Source organism: Pelobates fuscus, chromosome 3, assembly GCF_036172605.1.
Source record: "Pelobates fuscus isolate aPelFus1 chromosome 3, aPelFus1.pri, whole genome shotgun sequence".
Lineage (NCBI taxonomy): Eukaryota > Metazoa > Chordata > Amphibia > Anura > Pelobatidae > Pelobates > Pelobates fuscus.
The window spans coordinates 10,802,212-10,829,776 of record NC_086319.1 but is presented as its reverse complement, the minus strand read 5'-3'; the positions used below and the strand labels follow the sequence as shown (position 1 = coordinate 10,829,776).

Here is a 27,565-nt window from a genome sequence, read left to right as displayed (position 1 = left end):
TGGACCATTGTTTATTTTCTATATTTGGAAGTGATACCTGACCGTACTCCGATCTGGAGCACCCTGGAAGCTTGGAGAGTGCGGTATCCATTACTTTCCTGACATTGATGGCTCCTGGCTACTCTGCCTTCATCTTCCCTCCTGCATGGTCTTCACTGTGTGAGCAGGCACTCAGGTGAGCAGGCACTTTTATCATGTTTCCTCCAAGCTAGCAACTCACTCAGGTAATTGTGAGCAGCTGGGACACTCTGCCAGGCACACACTCACACTCGATCTATCATTTTTATAAATCGCTGGTAAGACCACACCTTGAATATGCTGTGCAATTTTGGGCACCTGTTCTAAAGAAGGATATCATGGCACTAGAAAAAGTGCAGAGACGAGCTACAAAATTGATAAAAGGAATGGAGCATTTTAGTTACGAATAAAGGTTACAAAATTTAAATCTCTTTAGTTTGGAAAAACGGCACCTCATAGGGGATATGATAACATTATACAAATATATTCTGGGGTAATACAAACCATTATCTGGAAATCTATTCATAAACAGTGCTATACATAGGACACAAGGTCACACATTTAGGCTGGAATAAAGGAGATTTAGTCTAAGGCAAAGAAAAGGGTTTTTTACAGTAAGAGCAATAAGGATGTGGAATTCTCTGCCTGAAGAGGTGGTTGTATCAGAGTCCATACAGATGTTTAAACAACAATTGGATAAATACTTGCAAAAACATAACATACAGGGATATAATTTCTAATTAGTGGGGTAATAGCTGCTTGATCCAAGGAGACATCTGACTGCTATTTTGGGGTCAAGAAGGATTTTTTTCCTCGTTTGTTGCAAAATTGGAAGCGCTTCAAACTGGGGTTTTTGCCTTCTTTTGGATCAACAGCAAAAACATATGGGAGGAAGGCTGAACTTGATGGACGCAAGTCTCTTTCCAGCTATGTAACTATGTAACTATGATGACATATACCAATAAATTATTTGTATTTCTTCCTAATCTAATGGTGTGAATTTGATAAAGGTTTCTGTGTAATCTAGCAGCTATCTCTGTAATTTCTTCATGAAATCATAAAATAACCCTCCTATTAGAATATAAAGTTCAAAGAATCTGTTCTAAGGAATTGCATGGCATCTCTGACGCACTGAGAAGGTAGGTGAACAGATTCGCCAGCGTATTAATTTGAACCACTTAGAGTAACAGTCCACGCCTCTGACAAATATAGAAAGGAAAAGTGACGTTGCAATGAATAGCCGTTCTTCCAGGCACAGCAAGGGTTAAAAATAAATAGGAACTCAGGACACTGGTTTCCATAGTAACTGCTCCACGTTTAGCACTTTAACCAGGTTAGTTTTTTATTCTTATCTTCTGAATAAACACAAATAACTGACATGTCATGACATGGAATCAAGAGTGTTTCAAAGGCTTTTCCATTGAAATTACGGAGCCCCAAGAAAACAGAAGAGAGAGCCGGATTTAGGTGTAACTCAGCGTGTCCGTACAGGAATATTGGGGGAGAATTATCAAATTGTTCTGTTCTAAAACGTGATACAAAGATGTAAAAAGAGAATAATCAACATGGCATGTTCTATTGGCTCTACTGGTTTCCATGGTGATTGCCCTCACTTTGCACCAATTGGCAGGTCGCCCATTGTGTCTGGATAGGGAGCGCCTCTTGGCTGTGGAATTCACAATGGGAATACGAATACACTGCCTCCAAAAATAAACTCGATTTTTTATTTGTTTTTTAACATTTTGATTGCAAGGCTTATTGCTTTCGGCAACTTGCTGCAGCTCTCTGTTTACTGAACAAAACCCCAATAATCAATGCAAGATCCATCCCTCAGTATGTCCTTTTTCAGACCCCAGAATTCTGTATCTCTGTATCCTGATCAGTAGATTCTCTGTATCTAGAGCACTCTTACAACGCATGCTCGGTTAGAAATCTAGAGTTGTGCACAAAGTTAGTTGCAGTTATTGCTGATTATCTTGTACTGTGTAAAGACAAGGGTAAATATAACGCTAATTATAGAGAATGTAGGCGTCAGGTTTAATCCGCCGGGTCTTCTCACAGTTAGTGCCGGGGTGCCGATTGAGACGAGGCTTTAAGAAGTTTGCCAGCAGTCTCTGGGCAGGAATTATATCCAAACAAAAGGTTTTGTGAAGAAGATTCCTGTTTAGTCTTGCAGAAACAATATACTTTGCTGATCCTAAGTAATTGAAAAACCCTTTCACAAATTCACCCATTTCTAAAGGAGGGTTCTGCCATCTCTGGCAGTGAGTCTTGGACCAGTATTGCAAACCTTCCCTTACTTCCACCCTTAGATGGAGCGTGTACAAAGACTGCTTTGCATACAGGAGAACATTGTGTTCACCAGTTGATGTAAGCGGTTCCATTCTATGACAGGCGTGTCAGAATGTGCACCTGTGGCATCAGCACTTTGCTAGAAGGGGCTGGTTTTTACTGTTTATTGAATATCCTGAAGGCTGGCTGAGATTGATGGGAAATGCGTTCTGTAAAATCCGCAGTGCATTTCCTGTTGCAGGGGATTCCTTTTTGACACAAGGCATTTTTAGCCAATTAAACAGGACTTTGCTTTTTTTAGGAAGCTGGGCAAGGTAATGCAATGCCAGAAACCAGAAAGTTATGGAACCTTTTATATATAGAAATTATAAAAACTATTACACACCTTTCTTTGGAAATCTATGTATTATTAACAGGGCGTTGCTAGGCTTCTGAAACCCCTGAGGTGTGAGCCCAAAGCAAAACCGGATGACTAAGAGGTAGAGATATGTTGTGACAATAAACTATTTGGATTTCTGTTATGTCCCCTCCTCTCTAACCACGGCCACCGGTGATACCCTGCGGGATCTCAATGGAAGCGTAGCCAGATACAAGCATATGCAGTGCAGTCAGGCATTCAGTGCGATCCTGCTGTGCAAAGTTCCAGCACCCCTTCACCTGGGGGACACCAGTAGCCAGACGGATGCTGATGCTACTTGGAGAAGCAACTGCTCGATGTTGAATTGGAAATAAATAAATGAAAGCAATAGTCTTCTTCCCCAAACTGCAGAGATCTAAAGGTTACAGAGACCCACATCCTGGGCTTCAACGCCCAACGCCCATCCCCAGGGCAACATTATTATTATGCTATTATTCTGTGTGAAATAATTATAAAAACAGATTGTTATCCGCAGTCAGTGATTGCTTTCTGTTGCTGGTTAGTAATAAATGAGTCTGTAAGACTGAATCCATGCAGAAATCTTGCGCTGGTAGCTCGGTTTTGGGTACAAATACATGATTTTTATGTGGTTTGTTTAGGTTTATGAATCACCATCGCCTTTACTGCTAACCTGCAGCTTCATATACGCTACGATGCCGAAATAATGGAAATAAAGGTCGTGTTCACAGACATAATAAATGTAAAAGTAGGATTGAGCTCCCCCATTTAAATGGATGACAAAACAACCACTATGTAGTCTGAGCATTGACTCAAACTCTATAAAATGTAAATTCCTTTAAAACTGACATTTTATTGTTTGGTGTGTTTTTTTTTTTACTTATTTTCGTTGGTTTGAGTCTCTGTTGTTAAGCTGCTTTTTTTCGCGAAACTCAAAGAATTAAGTCGATAATCCTTTGATCACCATTCCTGTCGTGTAAGCACATGTCTTCGTTAACGCCCTTATACTGAGCTGAAATGTCGGTAACCTATCGTACAATCGTTTAATAATGACTTATAATTATTGAGGGACACAATCTGTACCCTGGATTTACATCCTACACCTCCCTGAACATCACGGCCACAGGGCATAGAAAACCATCTTCTGAAATATTCGCATCAGAGTCCCTGCAAATCTTGTTCTTCCAAGGATTCCAAATTTTCTGAAATTTTATTTAATTATATCAGCATAGAGACATTTAATATCTCCTTCCAGAGCGAGATCTTCATCAAGTAAATCTTTGAAGGGCTATAATGGACTTTTACAATTGAGCCATTCTTGTAATATTCTTTCCCCAGGGTTCTCAAACTATGTATATATATATATATATAAAGAATTGGGCATGTGAGAACCACTCTCCACCATTTTTATTTTCAATTTTTTTATCTTTGTCTCCTGACCCAGCCTGGTGCCCAAATGATAGTGTAGGTAACTGGACGCCTCTGTAATTTAGTAATGACAACACAACAATTCCGAGTATATTCATGCACTGGTCAACCACAACATTAAACCACTGACATGTGGAGTTAATAACATTGATTATATTGTTACAATGGCTCCTGTCAAGGGCTGGATATATTCGGCAGCAAGTGAACAGTCAGTTCTTGAATTTCACGTGTTGGAAGCAGGAAAAATGGGCAAGTGAAAGGACCTGAGTGACTTTGAAAAGGGCCAAATGGTGATGGCTAGACAAAACGGCAAGTCTTGTGGGGTGTTTACAGTGTGCAGTGGTTAGTACCTTCCAAAAGTGATTCAAAGAAGGACAGCTGGTGAACTGTTGTCAAGGTCATAGGTGTCCATGGCTTACTGAAACACGAGGGGAGCGAAGGCTACCTGTCTGGTCTGATCACACAGAAGAGCTACTGTAACTCAAATAGCTGAAAAATGCTGGCCATGATAGAACGCTGTCAAAGTGCCCATTAGGACACCTGTCCACCTAAAGCACCTTTAAAGAGTACAAGAGCATCAAAACTGGACCGTGGAGCAATGGAAGAAGGTTTTATTTTAGATAAAGTGGATGGCTGGGTGCGTGTGTCGTTTACCTGGAAAAGAGATGGCCGCAGGATGCATTATGGGAAGAAGGCAGGCCGGCGGAGGCAGTGTTCTGCTCTGGGCAATGTACTGCCGGGAAACCTTGGGTCCTGGCATTCATGTGGATGTTACCACCTACATAGAGACCACGTACATCCTTCATGGCAATGTTGTTCCCTGATGGCACTGGCCTCTTTCACTATGATAATGCACCCTGCCATGCTGCACACATTGTTCAGGAATGGTTTGAGAAGAATGACAAAGAGCATCTGTGAGATCTGCTTGAACAACAAATCAGATCCATGGAGGCCCCACCTCGCAACTTGCAGGACTTATTGGATCTGCTGCTGATGTCTTGGTATCAGATACCACAGATCACGTTCAGAGGATTCCTGGAATTCATGCTTCCATGTATTTGGCAGCACGAGGGGCTACCACGATATTAGGCAGGTGGTTTTAATGTTGTGGCTGATCAGTGTTATATCACAGAGCTCTGGATCCTGGACAGACCAAACCTGCAAGTAACCCAGGTTAAAACATAAAGGAAAAAAGGTGTCATCAGGGATTCAACCATTAAAAAAAATGTATACTTTTACAAAAAATAAATAAGTGCGTGTACGTTCTGCAGGTTATCTGTTTCTAACTGTATTGCTCTGTGAAGTCTGAATTCCCTGGCAGACCTGAAGCTGCCATTAGTTTATTCTCACCCAGTTATTTTCTGGTCAGTGATTTAAACATTATTGGTATTCTTATAGGCTGATAACAATAACGGCCAATCAGACGCAGCCCTCCTTTCTCTAAAACGACAACATTCCGTATTGTGTAACAGGCACGTTGTATACATTCACAAATCACACATTGTGAAACCCTGAATTGTAAAACATGGGTTTACCGCCATTAGGTAATCACATAATATTGCACATCATTTAAACTGTTACTCTCCGCATTTCGCTTCCCATGATATGTACATCCCGGGGCACTGACTAACTGGGCGTGGTTCTGTTTGTTCACATAATTATCATCATGTCTATGGGATTCCTGCCTTCTAAAACCTAACACAGCTCGTTACGTTGTATAATTAAATGCACCCGGCATAATATAGCGTTTATATACCTGCTGTTTGTTAAGGTGTGTTACTGCTAATTAATGGTTTTGGAGTTCATTGAGCCTGTGAAACACAACTAAGTGTCTTAGTCATCAAAAATCATCAATGCATCATATTATTGCATGTTAAAAAACTTTCACATAACACCCAAGTTTCCCTGTTTAAGAAGGACAGTCCCTATTTTTTTTTTTTATTCTTTATTTATAACCAGGTGAAACACCGTTTGCACAATATACATTGATACACATCACATTGTTGAGACATTGGCATGATCTAGTATGCGTAGAAAACACTTTATACAAAGTAAAACATATGTTATTCGTAGCTTTGTCGATGTCTTCGGCACACTAGCCACGAAATGTCAATATGTGTGCACGGTATCTCTCCAATTTTCCATTTACATAAAATTCAAAAAGAACTTGAATGGCTGTAGCATAGGAGGCATATCTTGTTGATAAGCATACATACACAATCACATATCTTTCAGAGTACATGAGGACCCCTTACAGCCCCGCCGGGGGGGACGCTTGTCGATATAATTGCGTATATCTAAGAGTATCTCTAGATAATAGCGACCCCCACCAGACAGGACAAGGCCCAGGCCAAGGTAGAGATAAATGCGAATTCGAAGCCATTCATATGATTAAGAAAGAAAGGAAAGTAAGAGAATAAACAGTACAGATAGAGGAAAGCGGGGATAGAGGAGGGTACAGAAAAGAGGGTCCAGAAGGGGGGGGGGGGGGGGAGGGAAGGACAGTCCCTATTTTAAACACAAATCCCTCTGTCCCTTTTTTATCTCCTAATGTCCCTTTTTTCTAGGCGCTCCATATTGTTGGACTGTCTGAGTGTATAACAGAGCTTCACAGCAACAATACTCCCAGTAATGTGTCTGAGTGTATAACAGAGCTCCACAGCAATAATACTCCCAGTAATGTGTCTGAGTGTATAACAGAGCTCCACAGTAATAATACCCCCAGTAATGTGTGTGAGTGTATAACATAGCTCCACAGTAATAATACTCCCAGTAATGTGTCTGAGTGTATAACAGAGCTCCACAGCAATAATACTCCCAGTAATGTGTCTGAGTGTATAACAGAGCTCCACAGCAATAATACTCCCAGTAATGTGTCTGAGTGTATAACAGAGCTCCACATCAATAATACTCCCAGTAATGTGTCTGAGTGTATAACAGAGCCCCACAGCAATAATACTCCCAGTAATGTGTCTGCGTGTATAACAGAGCCCCACAGCAATAATACTCCCAGTAATGTGTCTGAGTGTATAACAGAGCCCCACAGCAATAATACTCCCAGTAATGTGTCTGAGTGTATAACAGAGCCCCACAGCAATAATACTCCCAGTAATGTGTCTGCGTGTATAACAGAGCCCCACAGCAATAATACTCCCAGTAATGTGTCTGAGTGTATAACAGAGCCCCACAGCAATAATACTCCCAGTAATGTGTCTGAGTGTATAACAGCTCCACAGCAATAATACTCCCAGTAATGTGTCTGAGTGTATAACAGAGCTCCACAGCAATAATACTCCCAGTAATGTGTCTGAGTGTATAACAGAGCTCCACAGCAACAATACTCCCAGTAATGTGTCTGAGTGTATAACAGAACTCCACAGCAATAATACTCCCAGTAATGTGTCTGAGTGTATAACAGAGCTCCCCAGCAATAATACTCCCAGTAATGTGTCTGAGTGTATAACAGAGCTCCACAGCAATAATACTCCCAGTAATGTGTCTGAGTGTATAACAGAGCTCCACAGCAATAATACTCCCAGTAATGTGTCTGAGTGTATAACAGAGCCCCACAGCAATAATAGTCCCAGTAATGTGTCTGAGTGTATAACAGAGCTCCACAGCAATAATACTCCCAGTAATGTGTCTGTGTATAGCAGGATAGTGATGCGGCGGCCGTCCGCCTCACTCACCGCCAGTATAGGTCTCGCCTGGTTCAGCGGGCCCCATCCTCCGAGGGACTAAAACTGCAGGAGCAAGCCTCTCCTCGGCTCGGCAGCCCGGTTACATCGAGGGTCGCAGATAATTGCCGGGGTTTCCCCTCAGAATTGCGATTTGTCGGCTATTTGTGGGCTATTTGCGGCCCTACATGCAGGAGCTGAGCTGTCCTGCGACCGCTCAGCTCGGCGGCCCGGCCCCGCCCCCCGTAAAATGGGGCAATTATACAGCAAAGTTGTTCCTCTTTAAAATCCGAGTCCCATACAGTTAATTCCTATCAACCCCTTTACCCCATATTCACAGTCATAGTCATGGCCACGCTATCCCATGATGCACTGCTCTCTCCAAGCCATGGACGCACACACTAGGTACATTTCTGTAAATTCTTCATAAAAATAAGTAAATAAATAAAAGAGAGAAATGTCTAATGTAAGTATTGTATTTACGGATTAAGGCAACATATTGATAAAATAGATCAGACAGATTTTATTTAAAACATTTTTCCCTTTTGCAGACATTGTGCTCTGGATTAATTCCTGCCTATAAAAGTTCTGAATTTATTTATTTATTATTAAGGGTTAACACTACTGCAAAGACCGTCCCAATAACCTCCTGTTTTCTTCCTCCGTTTCACAGGAATATGAGTTCTGCAGGCCCCGAGGCCAGGAAAGCCATGAGGGAGTGTGACGGGCTGATCGATTCTCTGGTTTATTATGTCAGGGGGAGCGTTGCAGATTACAAGCCAGATGACAAGGTAGGGCAGTGAAATAAATTAATTTATTAAGCAAGAATTCTAGATGGATTGCATTTTTATGTTATCATCCATTCGTCTTTTTACGCATGTGGCGGGAGATGGAGCACAGATATTGGGTCTGTTTGCACCAGATTTGAATTTAGGGGTTTCTCTTTAAGACCTGACTCGGACACAACGTTATTTTATTATATATTTGCCCGTTAAAATTGGAACACAGTCTTGCACATGCTGATTGTGAGAAATGCTGGTGCAAAGTGATACAGGTGCCATGTTAACACGCACTTGCACAAACTAACGTTTCATTAACGGGACGCTGTCGTGTTGGAGTTTAGGTCTGTAGATCAGAATTGTTGTTTTTTGTTTTGTTTTTTTTTTACCTAGAAGTGCCTGATTTCCAGAAATAATAGTGAGCTGTGGCACACGAAGCCACGTACTGCCAAATGATGCATGCACAAGCGTTGTGGGATGCTATATGCTTATTTGTATGAAAATATTTGGCAATCACTTTTATCCTTTTAAAATGTAGCGTTCTACCTGGTCATGCTGTGGTCACTCTAGTCATATTGTATCCTGCAATACTTTATTCGTCATTAAATGAAACAGGCTGTCCAACTGGGCGGACATCTAATTAATTGTGTTTTGCAGGCCACGGAGAACTGTGTGTGTATCCTGCACAATCTCTCCTACCAGCTGGAGGCTGAGCTATCGGGCACTAACATGCAGAATATCTACGCACAGAGTCAGGACAATGCAGCACATGATAATAAAACTATTGGATGCTTTGGGTCACGAAGCAGGAAGATTAAAGAGGTAAAGTAGGCAATCTTTATCAACTGATCATTTCAATAACAATAAGTGAAGATGAGACTTTTTTTCCCCCCAAACTAAAGTCTGTTACCCTGTTGTTACCCTGTAGATATGGCGGGACGCACCCATAGTGGAAGAGAAGAGTAATCCCCGGGGTGTGGAGTGGCTGTGGCACTCTATTGTGCTGCGCATGTACCTTTCTCTAATTGCCAAGAGCAGCCGGAATTACACGCAGGAAGCTTCGCTTGGTGCACTCCAGAACCTCACAGCAGGCAATGGAATGGTGAGTATCGCTCTCCTGTGTACGTCAGTAGAGAGGGATAAATTTATATATCGGGTGCCCTACCGTTAACATATTTAAAATTAAATTCTATGACTTTGTCGGTCATGTATAGGTGAAAAGTGCTCCGATATACATGCTTGTTACAGTCTGCTGTAGTTGTTATGGTATCATAGTCCCCTTCATCTGACGATCTTAGCCAAAGAATGTAAATTAAACTTGGACAAAATGTACATTGTTAGTAGACAGTAGAAATTCCCATTAGTAATGTAGACAGAAAGGGGCTAGGGGTACGCTGCAGTTGTTAGGGCGCATAGACTGGACATATGATTACCTAACAGTACTTTTGAACCCCTCTGCTTTTTGTCATTACCTTTAGCCATCAATCAGGTTATACAACTGGGACGGCCAGCTTACAATTCTGATATTACACTTAGGAAGTACGGGTCCTGATTTTAAATAGTCTTTATATTTACTCAAAAGGAAATTATAAAAATGGAAAACGTAACCAGAACAGTGATAAACCTTTTTATCTATAAACTGGGTTTTGATAAAGTGTTATTTGAGTTTACATGTTTACAAATGTTATAATTTTCTAGTGTAAAATCTGACCTCCACTTCTCCTTGGTGCAAACACATTTCACATATAAACTGTAACTCGTGCTACAAGATCTGCTTAAAAAGCAACGTGACTGCTCTCTGCAGCCTTTTATTACAAATTGTAAGGAATTGAAAACAGAACTGCAAAAACCAGGCTAAACTAAGCCACACTCTGACTATGGGCAAGATGGGGAATTCTTTCAAATCAGCTATTTTTGCATTTTAGTTTTAATTCATTTAAATTCCGTGTTTAGAAGAAATGTAAATTAAAAAAAACACGCTTAACACCAGTATAAACTGCTACACAGCAAATACACTAGCAATGTGCATATTAAACTTCCAGATATAATCATTCCAACAGCTACCCAGCTAATGTCATGTTTCTGTACCATGCGAAGTAAAGGCAGTAGTTTATAGGAGTCAGTCTACGTTCCTGAATGATATATGACACTCCTGATTAAAAAGTTGGATGAGGTTCCCTAAATGACCATAAAATCCGTGTTTGCCATCTGGAAGGGAAATTCTCGCCTTTTGTTGTATGTAACGAGTTAGGAATCCCTGTCGTGTATACAGTTATTGTCTCACAGAAAGAAATATGTGCCCATCGATTAACCTTGTTGGCAAAGCGGCACAGAGGGCATGAGAACCCAGAGAGAAAGGGCGAACATAGCGACGTTTATTGCTAGAAATGAAAGCGCAGAGAGAGGCGCAGATCCACGCATGCATGGCGTAAAGTGGCGTTTATCACATCTCAGAAATACATTTTATGTGAGATACATTGTGACAGTTACGCAGGACAAGGATTCTTTGTTCTGGGGGTGAGAGTCACGAATTAGTAATGCTCCCTGCTCCAGGACATTCACAGAGCTCCTTTCATCCATAAACAGAGCTCCACGTAGAAGGAGCTCTTAGAGCACTGTGATATGAGCAGTTCTCAGGATTGCTGCTTACTGAGCGCGGGATATGACTCACGGGGGATTAATGGGTGGATTAAACAACATATTTACAGATATTCCAGTTCAGTGACAGAATCATTGTGCAGCAGAGACGCAGATAAACCTCCTGTATGTTCTTTAATGGAGGGACTTTCCTGACATACTTTTTACCAAATTCCCTTAATCTCTAAGTCAACAGAATTTGTCTTGTGATACTTAAATAATACAAAAACAGAAAATATATTTTAATATTATTTATTATCTGCAATTTGCAAATTCCAGTTAGAATTATATTTTGCTCGAGAAAGGTTACAGTCCAGTTCACTCTTAATAGTCATTTTTATTTTAAACAATGGGTAAATTTTAACAAAGATTAATCTGGTCAGTTAGTGCCAAAAAGGTCTTTGTAAAAACATTCCTTTGTCTAGAACCCAAACCAAACACGGCTGTTTATTTAGGAAGCTGTAACTCCCGAGCACTCTGCCTGTGGTTGTTCAGACAGAGTCTCTGATTGATGGCTGCCCTACCCCTCTTTAAACTGAAATAGTATCTTAGTGTTAATTGCCTGTCATTCAGGGCTGACCTTTCTCACCTCTGCTGCTCACACTGTTACACTGCTTTCCGCATCTCTGGGGAGGGTGCGGAGTGATGGCACAGACTGGTATGCATGGTCACAGGCTAGTATAGAGATACACGGACAGATACAAATAATCACAGGCTAGTATAGGGGTACACAGACAGATACAAAGAGTCACAGGCTAGTATAGGGGTACACAGACAGATACAAATAATCACAGGCTAGTATAGGGGTACACAGACAGATACAAATAATCACAGGCTAGTATAGGGGTACACAGACAGATACAAATAATCACAGGCTAGTATAGGGGTACACAGAGAGATACAAATAATCACAGGCTAGTATAGGGGTACACAGACAGATACAAATAATCACAGGCTAGTATAGGGGTACACAGACAGATACAAATAATCACAGGCTAGTATAGGGGTACACAGACAGATACAAAGAGTCACAGGCTAGTATAGAGATACACGGACAGATACAATGAGTCACAGGCTAGTATAGGGGTACACAGACAGATACAAATAATCACAGGCTAGTATAGGGGTACACAGACAGATACAAATAATCACAGGCTAGTATAGGGGTACACAGACAGATACAAAGAGTCACAGGCTAGTATAGGGGTACACAGACAGATACAAAGAGTCACAGGCTAGTATAGGGGTACACGGACAGATACAAAGAGTCACAGGCTAGTATAGGGGTACACAGACAGATACAAAGAGTCACAGGCTAGTATAGGGGTACACAGACAGATACAAAGAGTCACAGGCTAGTATAGGGGTACACAGACAGATACAAAGAGTCACAGGCTAGTATAGGGGTACACAGACAGATACAAAGAGTCACAGGCTAGTATAGGGGTACACAGACAGATACAAAGAGTCACAGGCTAGTATAGAGATACACGGACAGATACAAAGAGTCACAGGCTAGTATAGGGGTACACAGACAGATACAAAGAGTCACAGGCTAGTATAGGGGTACACAGACAGATACAAATAATCACAGGCTAGTATAGGGGTACACAGACAGATACAAATAATCACAGGCTAGTATAGGGGTACACAGACAGATACAAAGAGTCACAGGCTAGTATAGGGGTACACAGACAGATACAAATAATCACAGGCTAGTATAGAGATACACGGACAGATACAAAGAGTCACAGGCTAGTATAGAGATACACGGACAGATACAAAGAGTCACAGGCTAGTATAGAGATACACGGACAGATACAAAGAGTCACAGGCTAGTATAGAGATACACGGACAGATACAAAGAGTCACAGGCTAGTATAGAGATACACAGACAGATACAAAGAGTCACAGGCTAGTATAGAGATACACGGACAGATACAAAGAGTCACAGGCTAGTATAGAGATACACGGACAGATACAAAGAGTCACAGGCTAGCAAAGGGGTACACGGACAGATACAAAGAGTCACAGGCTAGCAAAGGGGTACACGGACAGATACAAAGAGTCACAGGCTAGCAAAGGGGTACACAGATAGGTACAGAGTGTTACATGCTAGTTTAGGGGTACACAGATAGGTACAGATAGGGGTACACAGAAAGGTACAGAGTATTACAGGCTAGTAAAGGGGTACACAGACAAAGAGATCACAATCTAGTACAGGGTTACTCCGTTAAATACAGAGGGTAACACTCTAATACAGAGGTACACAGACAGGGCACAGGTCAGTACAGGTGGTACACAGACGCGTACAGAGTGGTACACACTAGTAAAGTAGACGTCCCTTATATTTAGCAGATTAGTGCCAAATCCCATTTTCAGTCCTCTAATTTGACTTTTTTATTTTGCACATTTGAGTCCCACTTCCTTCAGGAAGGTCCGTTCACATTAAAGTATAGATTGCAGGAAACCTGATGGCTACGGAGCTGCCCAGAGCGTGCCCTTGTAATGACAGCCATTTTGTATGATTTCATTCAGTTGCCAGTAGCGGTGGCGCAAACTGTGGTGAAGAAAGAAAATGGTCTCCAGCATATAGGAAATATACTGCATACCAGTGATCCTGGCGTGAAGAGGACGGCTGTGTCTCTTCTGAGGAACCTGTCCCGGAATCAGCCTCTACAGAACGAGATGGGTCAGTACCGGTTACCTTAATAAACCTCCAGTACATAACGAGATGGGTCAGTACCAGTTACCTTAATAAACCTCCTGTACAGAACGAGATGGGTCAGTACCAGTTACCTTAATAAACATCCTGTGCAGAACGAGATGGGTCAGTACCGGTTACCTTAATAAACATCCTGTGCAGAACGAGATGGGTCAGTACCGGTTACCTTAATAAACCTCCTGTACATAACGAGATGGGTCAGTACCGGTTACCTTAATAAACCTCCAGTACATAACGAGATGGGTCAGTACCAGTTACCTTAATAAACCTCCTGTACAGAACGAGATGGGTCAGTACCGGTTACCTTAATAAACCTCCTGTACAGAACGAGATGGGTCAGTACTGGTTACCTTAATAAACATCCTGTGCAGAACGAGATGGGTCAGTACCGGTTACCTTAATAAACCTCCTGTGCAGAACGAGATGGGTCAGTACCGGTTACCTTAATAAACCTCCTGTACAGAACGAGATGGGTCAGTACTGGTTACCTTAATAAACCTCCTGTGCAGAACGAGATGGGTCAGTACCAGTTACCTTAATAAACCTCCAGTACATAACGAGATGGGTCAGTACCGGTTACATTAATAAACCTCCTGTGCAGAACGAGATGGGTCAGTACCAGTTACCTTAATAAACCTCCTGTGCAGAACGAGATGGGTCAGTACCAGTTACCTTAATAAACCTCCTGTGCAGAACGAGGTGAGTCAGTACTGGTTACCTTAATAAACCTCCTGTACATAACGAAATGGGTCAGTACCGGTTACCTTAATAAACCTCCAGTACATAACGAGATGGGTCAGTACCAGTTACCTTAATAAACCTCCTGTACAGAACGAGATGGGTCAGTACCGGTTACCTTAATAAACATCCTGTACAGAACGAGATGGGTCAGTACTGGTTACCTTAATAAACCTCCTATGCAGAACGAGATGGGTCAGTAGAGGTTACCTTAATAAACCTCCTGTGCAGAACGAGATGGGTCAGTACCGGTTACCTTAATAAACCTCCTGTACAGAACGAGATGGGTCAGTACTGGTTACCTTAATAAACATCCTGTGCAGAACGAGATGGGTCAGTACCAGTTACCTTAATAAACCTCCTGTACAGAACGAGATGGGTCAGTACTGGTTACCTTAATAAACCTCCAGTACATAACGAGATGGGTCAGTACCGGTTACCTTAATAAACCTCCTGTGCAGAACGAGATGGGTCAGTACCAGTTACCTTAATAAACCTCCTGTACAGAACGAGATGGGTCAGTACTGATTACCTTAATAAACCTCCTATGCAGAACGAGATGGGTCAGTACTGGTTACCTTAATAAACCTCCTGTGCAGAACGAGATGGGTCAGTACTGGTTACCTTAATAAACCTCCTGTGCAGAACGAGATGGGTCAGTACTGGTTACCTTAATAAACCTCCTATACATAACGAGATGGGTCAGTACCGGTTACATTAATAAACCTCCTGTGCAGAACGAGATGGGTCAGTACCAGTTACCTTAATAAACCTCCTGTGCAGAACGAGATGGGTCAGTACCAGTTACCTTAATAAACCTCCTGTGCAGAACGAGGTGAGTCAGTACCGGTTACCTTAATAAACCTCCTGTGCAGAACGAAACCAAAACCCTTCAATATCTTTTCTAGAAAGGGGCAATTAACCAAAGCCTCCCCCTCCCCCCCCCCCCCAATATCTTTTACACTAAAGAGATAAGGACGTTACAATGTAACTGCTGTCTATAGAATACTCAGGGAACACAGCAGCTCACACTGGAGGGGGCAATTAACCAAAACCCCCCAATATCTTTTACACTAAAGAGATACGGACATTACAATGTAACTGCTGTCTATAGAATACTCAGGGAACACAGCAGCTCACACTGGAGGGAGCAATTAACCAAACCCCCCCAATATATTTTACACTAAAGAGATGCGGACATTACAATGTAACTGCTGTCTGTAGAATACTCAGGGAACACAGCAGCTCACACTGAAGGGGGCAATTAACCAAACCCCCCAATATCTTTTACACTAAAGGGATACGGACATTACAATGTAACTGCTGTCTGTAGAATACTCAGGGAACACAGCAGCTCACACTGGAGGGGGCAATTAACCAAACCCCCCAATATCTTTTACACTAAAGGGATACAGACATTACAATGTAACTGCTGTCTATAGAATACTCAGGGAACACAGCAGCTCACACTGGAGGGGGCAATTAACCAAAACCCCCCAATATCTTTTACACTAAAGAGATACGGACATTACAATGTAACTGCTGTCTATAGAATACTCAGGGAACACAGCAGCTCACACTGGAGGGGGCAATTAACCAAACCCCCCCAATATATTTTACACTAAAGAGATACGGACATTACAATGTAACTGCTGTCTGTAGAATACTCAGGGAACACAGCAGCTCACACTGAAGGGGGCAATTAACCAAACCCCCCAATATCTTTTACACTAAAGGGATACGGACATTACAATGTAACTGCTGTCTGTAGAATACTCAGGGAACACAGCAGCTCACACTGGAGGGGGCAATTAACCAAACCCCCCAATATCTTTTACACTAAAGGGATACAGACATTACAATGTAACTGCTGTCTGTGGAATACTCAGGGACCTCAGCAGCTCACACTGGAGGGGGCAATTAACCCAAAAAAAACCCAATATCTTTTACACTAAAGGGATACAGACATTACAATGTAACTGCTGTCTGTAAAATACTCAGGGAACAAAGCAGCTCACACTGGAGGGGGCAATTAACCAACCCCCCCAATATCTTTTACACTAAAGGGATACGGACATTACAATGTAACTGCTGTCTGTAAAATACTCAGGGAACAAAGCAGCTCACACTGGAGAGGGGCAATTAACCAAAACCCCGCAATATCTTTTACACTAAAGGGATACGGACATTACAATGTAACTGCTGTCTGTAGAATACTCAGGGAGCACAGCAGCTCACACTGGAGGGGGCAATTAACCAAACCCCCCCAATATCTTTTACACTAAAGGGATATGGACATTACAATGTAACTGCTGTCTGTAGAATACTCAGGGAATACAGCAGCTCACACTGGAGGGGGCAATTAACCAAAAAAACCCAATATCTTTTACACTAAAGGGATACGGACATTACAATGTAACTGCTGTCTGTAGAATACTCAGGGAACCCAGCAGCTCACACTGGAGGGGGCAATTAACCAAACCCCCCAATATCTTTTACACTAAAGGGATACGGATATTGCAATGTAACTGCTGTCTGTAGAATACTCAGGGAACCCAGCAGCTCACACTGGAGGGGGCAATTAACCAAACCCCCCCAGTATCTTTTACACTAAAGGGATACGGACATTACAATGTAACTGCTGTCTACTCAAGGGATGTAGTTAACTAAGCCCACCCTCAATATATTTTATACTAATGGTCAATGCAATTGTATTCAGTGGCATTTATTAATATATGCTGCCACATATCAAAAGGTTATTTATTCTGATAATGCCCCTTTAAAAATAGAAAATTGTCTCAAATGATTCCCTTGCCATCTTCCAGCAAAATGCTTATTGCCTGACCTGGTTACACTGCTGCCAAACTCCACGCCTGACACCAACATCGCCAACGAGACAGCAGCATCCATCTGCTACGTGCTGAATAACCTGGTCTCTAACTCCTCCCAGAACGCAAAGATTCTTCTCAGCAATGGAGGGGTCCAGAAACTCATCAACCTCAGCGCGAATGACAGGTAAGAAAAGAAAACAGCATACAGGGTAGAACCTGCTACACAGAGATATGGAAACACAAGGCTGAGGATTAGGGCCAAACGAATCCTTTATATTCTGCCAGACATGCGAATTCTTCCCGCTGATGTACAGTGCGTGAAAAGGCTGCTGTGTGGTATGCAGCCTTCATATGCTGCAAGAGGGCAATCCGTTAATTAAGTAATTGCCTCGATTCCTCCTTGGTTAATTTCCTAGAGCACATGAATTCAGTGTGTAAAATTGGTATTTATCCAGGTAACTCTGGCAGATATGGCATTCCTAGCGCTGATTGTATTTAAACGAATCCTTTATAAGGAACAGGCACACCTGATTAGCAAACACGGCCTCTGGAACCCACGCAGTTACTATGAGACGCAGGTTGAAGGCTGCATTCCCTGCGCTCACAATTGTATCAGATAAATAGAACAGACAAACACTAAATACACACAGAAAGAAACACTGAAAAGATTGGGAACACAAAGCACACAGCCACAGCTCTATCCAGTAAAGCAGGGATATTTCCGGGTAGGCTCCCCCTGTCCTGAGCCGCAGCGCTGGGCGAGCAGCTCTAGAGCAGCCCCCCCTCAGCGCCGGGCCGGGCCGATCCTCCAGGCGCCCGGAATTGTGTATGTATGTCAGTGAGTGTCTGCCTCATTGGCATACATACCGGGGTCACAGGGGTCGCAGCTGTGACTGGGCCCGTCACTCCAGGGGGCCCGGCAGCCCTGCAGACCCCTGCGACCCGGTGCCTGCCATCATCATTTGCGGCCCTGGCCCGCGCAGCAAACCGCCGGGGCGGCATGTTAAGGTGCCAATCGGGTGGCCCATGCTGTCAGGGCCACCCGATGGACAGCGCAACCGGGCCCCATGTGAGAGCCTGCGCGAGGAAGAACAGGGAGTCAGGGAACACTGGACCCCAGGGAAAGTCACCCTCCTGCACCTAAAAGGTAGGAAACAGGAGAGTGACTTAAATATTATGTGCGTGCGTGTGTGTGTGTGTTTGTATGTATGTGTCTGTGTCTATCTGTCTGTATATATGTGTGCTTGTCTGTTTGTATTTATGTGTCTTTGTATGTATGTTTTGTGTGTGTGTGTGTGTCTCTGTATGTGACTGTCTATTTGTCTGTATGTATGTGTCTTTGTATGTATGTTGTGTGTCTGTCTGTAGGTGTCTGTCTGTCTGTATGTATGTGTGCCTGTATGTATATATGTGTATTTGTATGTATGTGTGTCTTGTGTGTGTGTTTGTATGTGTGTGTGTCTGTGTCTATCTGTATGTATGTGTGGCTGTCTGTTTTTATGTATGTATGTGTGTCTTGTGTGTGTGTGTGTCTGTCTGTATGTGTGCCTGTGTTTCTGTATGTATGTGTAGCGGACTGGACCCTGTACCAGAGTCTGCTCCAGTTTCCTGGAGAGACTGCTTACTCGCCTCCTGCCCAGTGATTATGGTCCCGGGTAGATGGGACCCTTTAAACCCATTGACTGGACATAATGGATTGTGTATTACCTTACTGGCCCTTTAAGAACCAGCCAGGGACCTTCTATGACTTTTTGAGAACAATACCCCTTTAAGACTTTGCAGCAGATTACAGTAAGGATGTCTTTTATAGTATGCATGTTTCTGTATATGCAGCATTCGTCTGATTGTTCGGTAGAATCACTCCATTCATTATATTGCGTGAAACTATCGAACAACCAGACCACCCAGGAATAAGTGTGCCTCCAATTACCGTTTGCAACAATGTTGCAAACTGGTAATTGGCAATTCATGTAATGTGGATTTTGTCCTCTGGGTGGCCGCCATTCAGGAAACGAACACGTGGCGGCGGCCGTCTTAAGCAGTGTTTTGCTGTCGAGTGTCTGGAACTAAAATCGGACACTCGACTAGGCAAACACCGCTGAGACCTCCAGACTTCCATGAATTTGTGTAGAAACTACCGAATGGCCCGCCGTTCGGTACAAACAACCCCACGAACAAGGGAATTCATTCAAACTCTCCCCAGGCTCTATAACCCAGGCAATTCGTGTGTTTTCATTCCCTTTTCTGTGACCGACTGCAGGGCCAAAATACATGGAACTATTTTCGGATACTTTTGCCATGCAGTCGGTCAAATCTTTACCTCCCCATAACTCCCGAACCCCTGGTCTGATCTGGGTGATTTTTGGATATGTTCCTCACCCAGATCAGGGCTACCAGGGGGTACCATATTTAAAGGGGTACCCCACATATTTTGGGTACCTCCAGGAATTGGAGAAAAGTGTACACTGTATAATTAGCTTAAGTGTTAATCTAAGGGGAGGAGATGTGTGGGAGGTTACGTCTATGGGATTGGCTACTGTACTAATTATGGTGAGTCCCTCCCTTGCATGGGAGAATCTCATAAAAGCAGGCATGGTGTAAATAAACCTCAGTTCTACTCCTGATACTGTGTGTTGTCCAGTTATTGGGAAAGGTGATGGGATATCCTTGGATTATATTGCTGATTGTGCTGGTTACCCTGTTGGATTTATTACTTGTTCCTGCATCCCCTGGATACATTAGTGGAGTTAAGCTGTGAGAAATCAGCTCTCCGCTACAGTATGTGTGTCTTGTCTGTATGTATGTGTGCCTGTCTGTTTGTATGTGTTTTTGTTTGTATGTTTGCCGTGTGTGTGTCTGTCTATATGTATGTGTGTGTGCCTGTCTGTTTTTATGTATGTATGTGTATTTGTATGTATGTGTGTGTGTCTGTCTGTTTGTATGTGTGCCTGTTTGTCTGTTTTTGTTTGTTTGTATTTGTGCCTGTCTGTCTATTTGTATGTATGTGTCTTTGTATGTATGTATGTGTCTGTATGTATTTGTGTGTCTGTGTGTGTCTCTTTATGTATGTGTGTGTGTGTCTATGTCGGAGGGGGTGGAGAGGGAGGGAGTGGGCCCCATGGGTTACGTGTACGCCACTGGTATGCCTGTTTGTGTGTCTGTCTGTGAGTGTTTGATTGATTGTGTGTGTGTCTGCCTGTGTGTGTGTCTGTCTGTGAGTGAGTGAGTGTGTCTGTCAGTGAGTGTCTGCCTGTGTGTGTGTGTGTATGTATGTCAGTGAGTGTGTGAGTGTTTGACTGTCAGTGAGTGAGTGTATGTATGTCAGTGAGTTTCTGCCTGTGTGTGTGTGTCTGTCAGTGAGTGAGTGTATGTCAGTAAGTGTCTGTTTGTGTCTAACAGTGAGTGTCTGCCTGTGTGTGTGTGTGTGTGTGTCTATCAGTGAGTGTATGTGTGTCTGTCAGGGTCTCTGTGTGTGTGTGTTTGTGTCTGTCACTGAGTGTCTGTGCGTGTCTGTCAGTGAGTGAGTTTCTGTGTGTGTGTGTCTGTCAGTGAGAGAGTGACATGAGTGGGCGGCAAAAATGGATCTTTGCCTAGGGCAACAGAAATCCTTGCACTGGGTCTGCGTTCGCCTTTTATTTGCCACCTTTGGATTGGTTTGGAGTATTATTTATTTTATTAATTTTTTTACTATGAAATTGTAAAATGTAAAAAAAAAAAAAATCTAAAACAGAGCAGGATTGGAAACATTTCCCAATTTCTCAGCAATATATATGTGTGTGTGTGTGTGTGTGTCTGTGTGTGTGTGTGTGTGTCACCGAACATGTCACACCCTGTAAATGTCCTGGAATAGCCCCGCCCATGGCCACACCTCCAGACACACACCCCTATATAAAAGTGTGAAATCTAGCTATACCATGGTGTTATTGCTGAATTGCTCATTCCCTGTCTGTGGGTGTCTTTCTCCAGTGCTATGACAACGAAGGCTGGCAGGGTGGCATCGGTCGTGCTGTTTACCTTGTGGCAACATCAAGATCTGCACAGCGCGTACAAGAAGGTAAGAATGTGCCAGTGGACGCCATACAGGATTTAGCAGCAGTACCCGTTATGACCAGCAAGGGAGCACTTATTCTGTGTCCACAGATTATCCCAATATTGTTTTAAAATGATTAAACTATCATTTAACGTATTGTATATCATTTCATTCTCTAGCAGCTCCACTATAAATAAGGAATGTTCTGGGTGTGCCCTCAAATAATGCATTTTCTACCGGCCCACAATACCCACTATTCCCACTACACCCACTATTCCCACTACAGCCATAATGCCCACTATAACCACTACAGCCATAATGCCTACTACAGCCATAATGCCCACTATAACCACTACAGCCATAATGCCCACTATAACCACTACAGCCATAATGCCTACTACAGCCATAATGCCCACTATAACCACTACAGCCATAATGCCCACTACAGTCATAATGCTCACTACAGCCATAATGCCCACTTTAACCACTACAGCCATAATGCCCACTATAACCACTACAGCCATAATGCCCACTATAACCACTACAGCCATAATGCCCACTATAACCACTACAGCCATAATGCCTACTACAGCCATACTACAGCCATAATGCCCACTATAACCACTACAGCCATAATGCCTACTACAGCCATAATGCCCACTATAACCACTACAGCAATAATGCCCACTATACCCACTACAGCCATAATGCCTACTACAGCCATAATGCCCACTATAACCACTACAGCCATAATGCCCACTATACCCACTACAGCCATAATGCACACTATAACCACTACAGCCATAATGCCCACTATACCCACTACAGCCATAATGCACACTATAACCACTACAGCCATAATATGATTGTTTACTGCATATCAGTCACTTCCTTCATTTTTGTTAAAAAAATAAATAGCTTTTACTCAAACCCTCCCCTTATTATATCATTTTGCTTTTTCCTGCAGGCTCTGTATAAGAAGACAGATTTTGTCAACAGTCGCACATCTAAGGCTTACCATTCGCTCTGATCTTGCGTTGGTACTCTGTAAATAAACACATCGGCGGACGCTAAATTCTCACCTTGGAGCCCAGGGACAGCCAAACTCCGGCACCCCCTCGCCCACTGTCCGTCAGCCACTTACAATGGAGAGTGTGGCGACAGAGCGACCATTGGTCCTCAGACGACTAGTTTCTGGTCTGACCACTAACGTAAAACCTTATCCAGTATCCACAGATTTTGTATGTGTTTATAATGAATGCTGTGTCGGCTCCGAGCCCTGGGGATGTTTCGGTGCCATGTATGGATAGCGCTAAATTGCTCTTCACTTTCCACATCTTGTTCCTCTCTCTTTATACACCTCACCCCTTTCACCATAAACGGCTTCATTGGAAACATAGTCTTCAAAAATCTAGGGAAATGTGGTTGCTAATTATGGTGATTAATCATAAAAACTGCGTTTCCCATTCTCAACATCGTAAACCAGCCTATAGGAGCAGATTTCTTACAAATGTGTGTATGTGATTGATATGTCATTTGTATGGTTGTGTATGTGTAGCTGTGTATATGTGTGTATGTGATTGATATGTCATTTGTATGGTTGTGTATGTGTAGCTGTGTATATGTTTGTATGTGATTGATATGTAATTTGTATGGTTGTGTATGTGTAGCTGTGTATATGTGTGTATGTGATTGATATGTCATTTGTATGGTTGTGTATGTGTAGCTGTGTATATGTGTATGTGATTGATATGTCATTTGTATGGTTGTGTATGTGTAGCTGTGTATATGTGTGTATGTGATTGATATGTAATTTGTATGGTTGTGTATGTGTAGCTGTGTATATGTGTGTATGTGATTGATATGTCATTTGTATGGTTGTGTATGTGTAGCTGTGTATATGTTTGTATGTGATTGATATGTCATTTGTATGGTTGTGTATGTGTAGCTGTGTATATGTTTGTATGTGATTGATATGTCATTTGTATGGTTGTGTATGTGTAGCTGTGTATATGTGTGTATGTGATTGATATGTCATTTGTATGGTTGTGTATGTGTAGCTGTGTATATGTGTGTATGTGATTGATATGTCATTTGTATGGTTGTGTATGTGTAGCTGTGTATATGTGTGTATGTGATTGATATGTAATTTGTATGGTTATGTATGTGTAGCTGTGTATATGTGTGTATGTGATTGATATATCATTTGTATGGTTGTGTATGTGTAGCTGTGTACATGTGTGTATGTGATTGATATGTCATTTGTATGGTTGTGTATGTGTAGCTGTGTATATGTGTGTATGTGATTGATATATCATTTGTATGGTTGTGTATGTGTAGCTGTGTACATGTGTGTATGTGATTGATATGTCATTTGTATGGTTGTGTATGTGTAGCTGTGTATATGTTTGTATGTGATTGATATATCATTTGTATGGTTGTGTATGTGTAGCTGTGTATATGTTTGTATGTGATTGATATGTAATTTGTATGGTTGTGTATGTGTAGCTGTGTATATGTGTGTATGTGATTGATATGTAATTTGTATGGTTGTGTATGTGTAGCTGTGTATATGTGTGTATGTGATTGATATATCATTTGTATGGTTGTGTATGTGTAGCTGTGTATATGTGTGTATGTGATTGATATGTAATTTGTATGGTTATGTATGTGTAGCTGTGTATATGTGTGTATGTGATTGATATGTAATTTGTATGGTTGTGTATGTGTAGCTGTGTATATGTGTGTATGTGATTGATATGTAATTTGTATGGTTATGTATGTGTAGCTGTGTATATGTGTGTATGTGATTGATATGTAATTTGTATGGTTGTGTATGTGTAGCTGTGTATATGTGTGTATGTGATTGATATGTAATTTGTATGGTTGTGTATGTGTAGCTGTGTATATGTGTGTATGTGATTGATATGTAATTTGTATGGTTGTGTATGTGTAGCTGTGTATATGTGTGTATGTGATTGATATGTAATTTGTATGGTTGTGTATGTGTAGCTGTGTATATGTGTGTATGTGATTGATATGTCATTTGTATGGTTGTGTATGTGTAGCTGTGTATATGTGTGTATGTGATTGATATATCATTTGTATGGTTGTGTATGTGTAGCTGTGTATATGTGTGTATGTGATTGATATATCATTTGTATGGTTGTGTATGTGTAGCTGTGTATATGTTTGTATGTGATTGATATGTCATTTGTATGGTTGTGTATGTGTAGCTGTGTACATGTGTGTATGTGATTGATATGTCATTTGTATGGTTATGTATGTGTAGCTGTGTGTATGTGTGTATGTGATTGATATGTCATTTGTATGGTTATGTATGTGTAGCTGTGTATATGTGTGTATGTGATTAATATGTGATTTGTATGGTTATGTATGTGTAGCTGTGTGTATGTGAGTTTGTGCACAATGTAGGGTCTGTATATAATGTAAGAAATGGTTGTTGGGTGAATTTGCCTGCATTGCTGAATAAATCTAGGTTGTTGGATGCAGAAGCTATGTGACTGAATATGTTGGTAGGTGAAGGTGACTAGCTCGGTAGAGGTACATGAATGGAGAGTGGGTTTTTGGTAGGATTTCACAGGGTAGGTGAGCATGGCTAGAGAAAACATGATTGGGTGGGTAAATATCTAATTCACTGTGTGAATGTTACTAGGTGTGTGGCTGTGTGTGACTGTATGGGGTATGTGACACTGTTTCTGGGTGAATGTGACAAGGTGTGTGGCTGTGTGTGACTGTAAGGGGTATGTGACACTGTGTGTTTCTGGGTGAATGTGACAAGGTGTGTGACTGTAAGGGGTATGTGACACTGTGTGTTTCTGGGTGAATGTGACAAGGTGTGTGACTGTAAGGGGTATGTGACACTGTGTGTTTCTGGGTGAATGTGACAAGGTGGGTGGCTGTAAGGGGTATGTGACACTGTGTGTTTCTGGGTGAATGTGACAAGGTGTGTGACTGTAAGGGGTATGTGACACTGTGTGTTTCTGGGTGAATGTGACAAGGTGTGTGACTGTATGGGGTATGTGACACTGTGTGTTTCTGGGTGAATGTGACAAGGTGTGTGACTGTAAGGGGTATGTGACACTGTGTGTTTCTGGGTGAATGTGACAAGGTGGGTGGCTGTAAGGGGTATGTGACACTGTGTGTTTCTGGGTGAATGTGACAAGGTGTGTGACTGTAAGGGGTATGTGACACTGTGTGTTTCTGGGTGAATGTGACAAGGTGGGTGGCTGTAAGGGGTATGTGACACTGTGTGTTTCTGGGTGAATGTGACAAGGTGTGTGACTGTAAGGGGTATGTGACACTGTGTGTTTCTGGGTGAATGTGACAAGGTGTGTGACTGTAAGGGGTATGTGACACTGTGTGTTTCTGGGTGAATGTGACAAGGTGTGTGACTGTAAGGGGTATGTGACACTGTGTGTTTCTGGGTGAATGTGACAAGGTGGGTGGCTGTAAGGGGTATGTGACACTGTGTGTTTCTGGGTGAATGTGACAAGGTGGGTGGCTGTGTGTGACTGTAAGGGGTATGTGACACTGTGTGTTTCTTGGTGAATGTGACTAGGTATGTGACTGTATGGGGTATGTGACACTGTTTTGGGGGGTAAATGTGACTGAGTGACATTATGTAACATGTAAGTATGTGTGAAGATGTATGACATGTATATGTAATTAATACGGTGAGAGAGACAGCGTGACAGCCATGCACACTGTTAACTAGCTAGTTGGGTCAGTGAATGTAAAGAGAACCCACAGGAGTGGCACTCAAAGTAAATCCACCTTCAGAGGTAAGGAGCCTGGGTGCACTACATCGTATACACTCCCCTTAGCACACCCCTGCTGGTATTTATCTACTCGTTAGCCAGACATGATGGAATGCTTATTGCACACAGATAAAACGATTCTGAGAATATTTTTGTTTTTTTATCTCTCAACACTTACCCTTCCCTGTCATCTAACTGACTTCCGTGGGTCATTTAATGACTCCTAATTCAGCTGAAAAATGCCATCACCACTGTTGTGCTGTGACAACATTCACAGGGTTTATATTCCTACAAAATGTCCCATTTTCTAATTTAAAAGTAGAAGTAAAAGTGGGGGGGGGGGGAGCACTCTCTCCCGAGTCTATAAATCAGGATAGGAACTGGAGAATTCTTTGCACATGATAGATTATCTCTTTCCTTTGTCAGGTCTAATATACATGACCTGCCCAGTTTCTAACTCTCAAACTGCTCCTCTACCAGTTTGTGACTCCCTACCTTATCGGTTTATTTCCACTTGTGCTCTTTTCTCAAATGTTTTGACTCCGTTTTGTGGTCTAAGTCCCGTTCAGGACACCCTTCCATTTCTATTAGTTTGTTAAAAATGAAGGGACAGTTCAGATCTCGTTCAATGACCTGATTCGGTTAGCTTTGCACCAATAATCAGTAATATATATACACTAAGTTGCCGAATTGGGAATTGGCATTATACACAGGGATAATGCCCAACCAAGAGATAGACCTAGCAGCACACAGTTTATGTAGAAATATGTTTTTTTTTATATAAAGGACGTTGTATCCCTGAACGTGGGGCTTTCAATATATGGTGTTGCTGAGCTTCCAAACATTTAATTTGTATTTGTGTGCCTATGGTTTTAGTTTCTTAGTTTTAGATTTATCTTTTTTGATACGGTAATATTTTTATAGTTTATTGTCACGTAAAGCTTAGTGAGACTTGCTGTAACAGGATGTATGTGAGATTTTTTCCAGTTAAATTTTATATAAAAGATAAAAGTAACATTTGTTATAAACTACAGAACAGTCCGATAATAAATACAATATGAACGTTTTAATACATTTTTTAATTATTAACCGGTTTATATTGAATGAAAGAATGTGTTTGCATCCCCTAATAATCCATACTTAGCTTCCATCTGGGATCATTCATCTGACTCAGTAATTACTGATTACTTTATACCGAAATGTTAAATTCATTCGATTTTTGTACCAATTCAGTGATGGGCTGGGCTGCCAGG

The 27,565-nt window shown here is 42.0% G+C and overlaps 1 protein-coding gene across 1 annotated transcript in view; it reads left to right on the top strand.

Annotated features, from left to right (window-relative positions):
- Positions 1–22,793, top strand: part of PKP2 (plakophilin 2) — a 60,668-nt gene extending 37,875 nt beyond the window's left edge. Inside the window, exons 7-13 of the mRNA XM_063446696.1 lie at positions 8,465–8,582; positions 9,228–9,392; positions 9,499–9,672; positions 13,746–13,899; positions 17,496–17,685; positions 21,468–21,555; positions 22,499–22,793. Of these exons, the coding sequence (XP_063302766.1) occupies positions 8,465–8,582; positions 9,228–9,392; positions 9,499–9,672; positions 13,746–13,899; positions 17,496–17,685; positions 21,468–21,555; positions 22,499–22,561 (952 nt within the window). The 3' untranslated portion in view covers positions 22,562–22,793. The remainder of the gene's footprint in view (positions 1–8,464; positions 8,583–9,227; positions 9,393–9,498; positions 9,673–13,745; positions 13,900–17,495; positions 17,686–21,467; positions 21,556–22,498) is intronic.
- Positions 22,794–27,565: the final 4,772 nt, after the last annotated feature.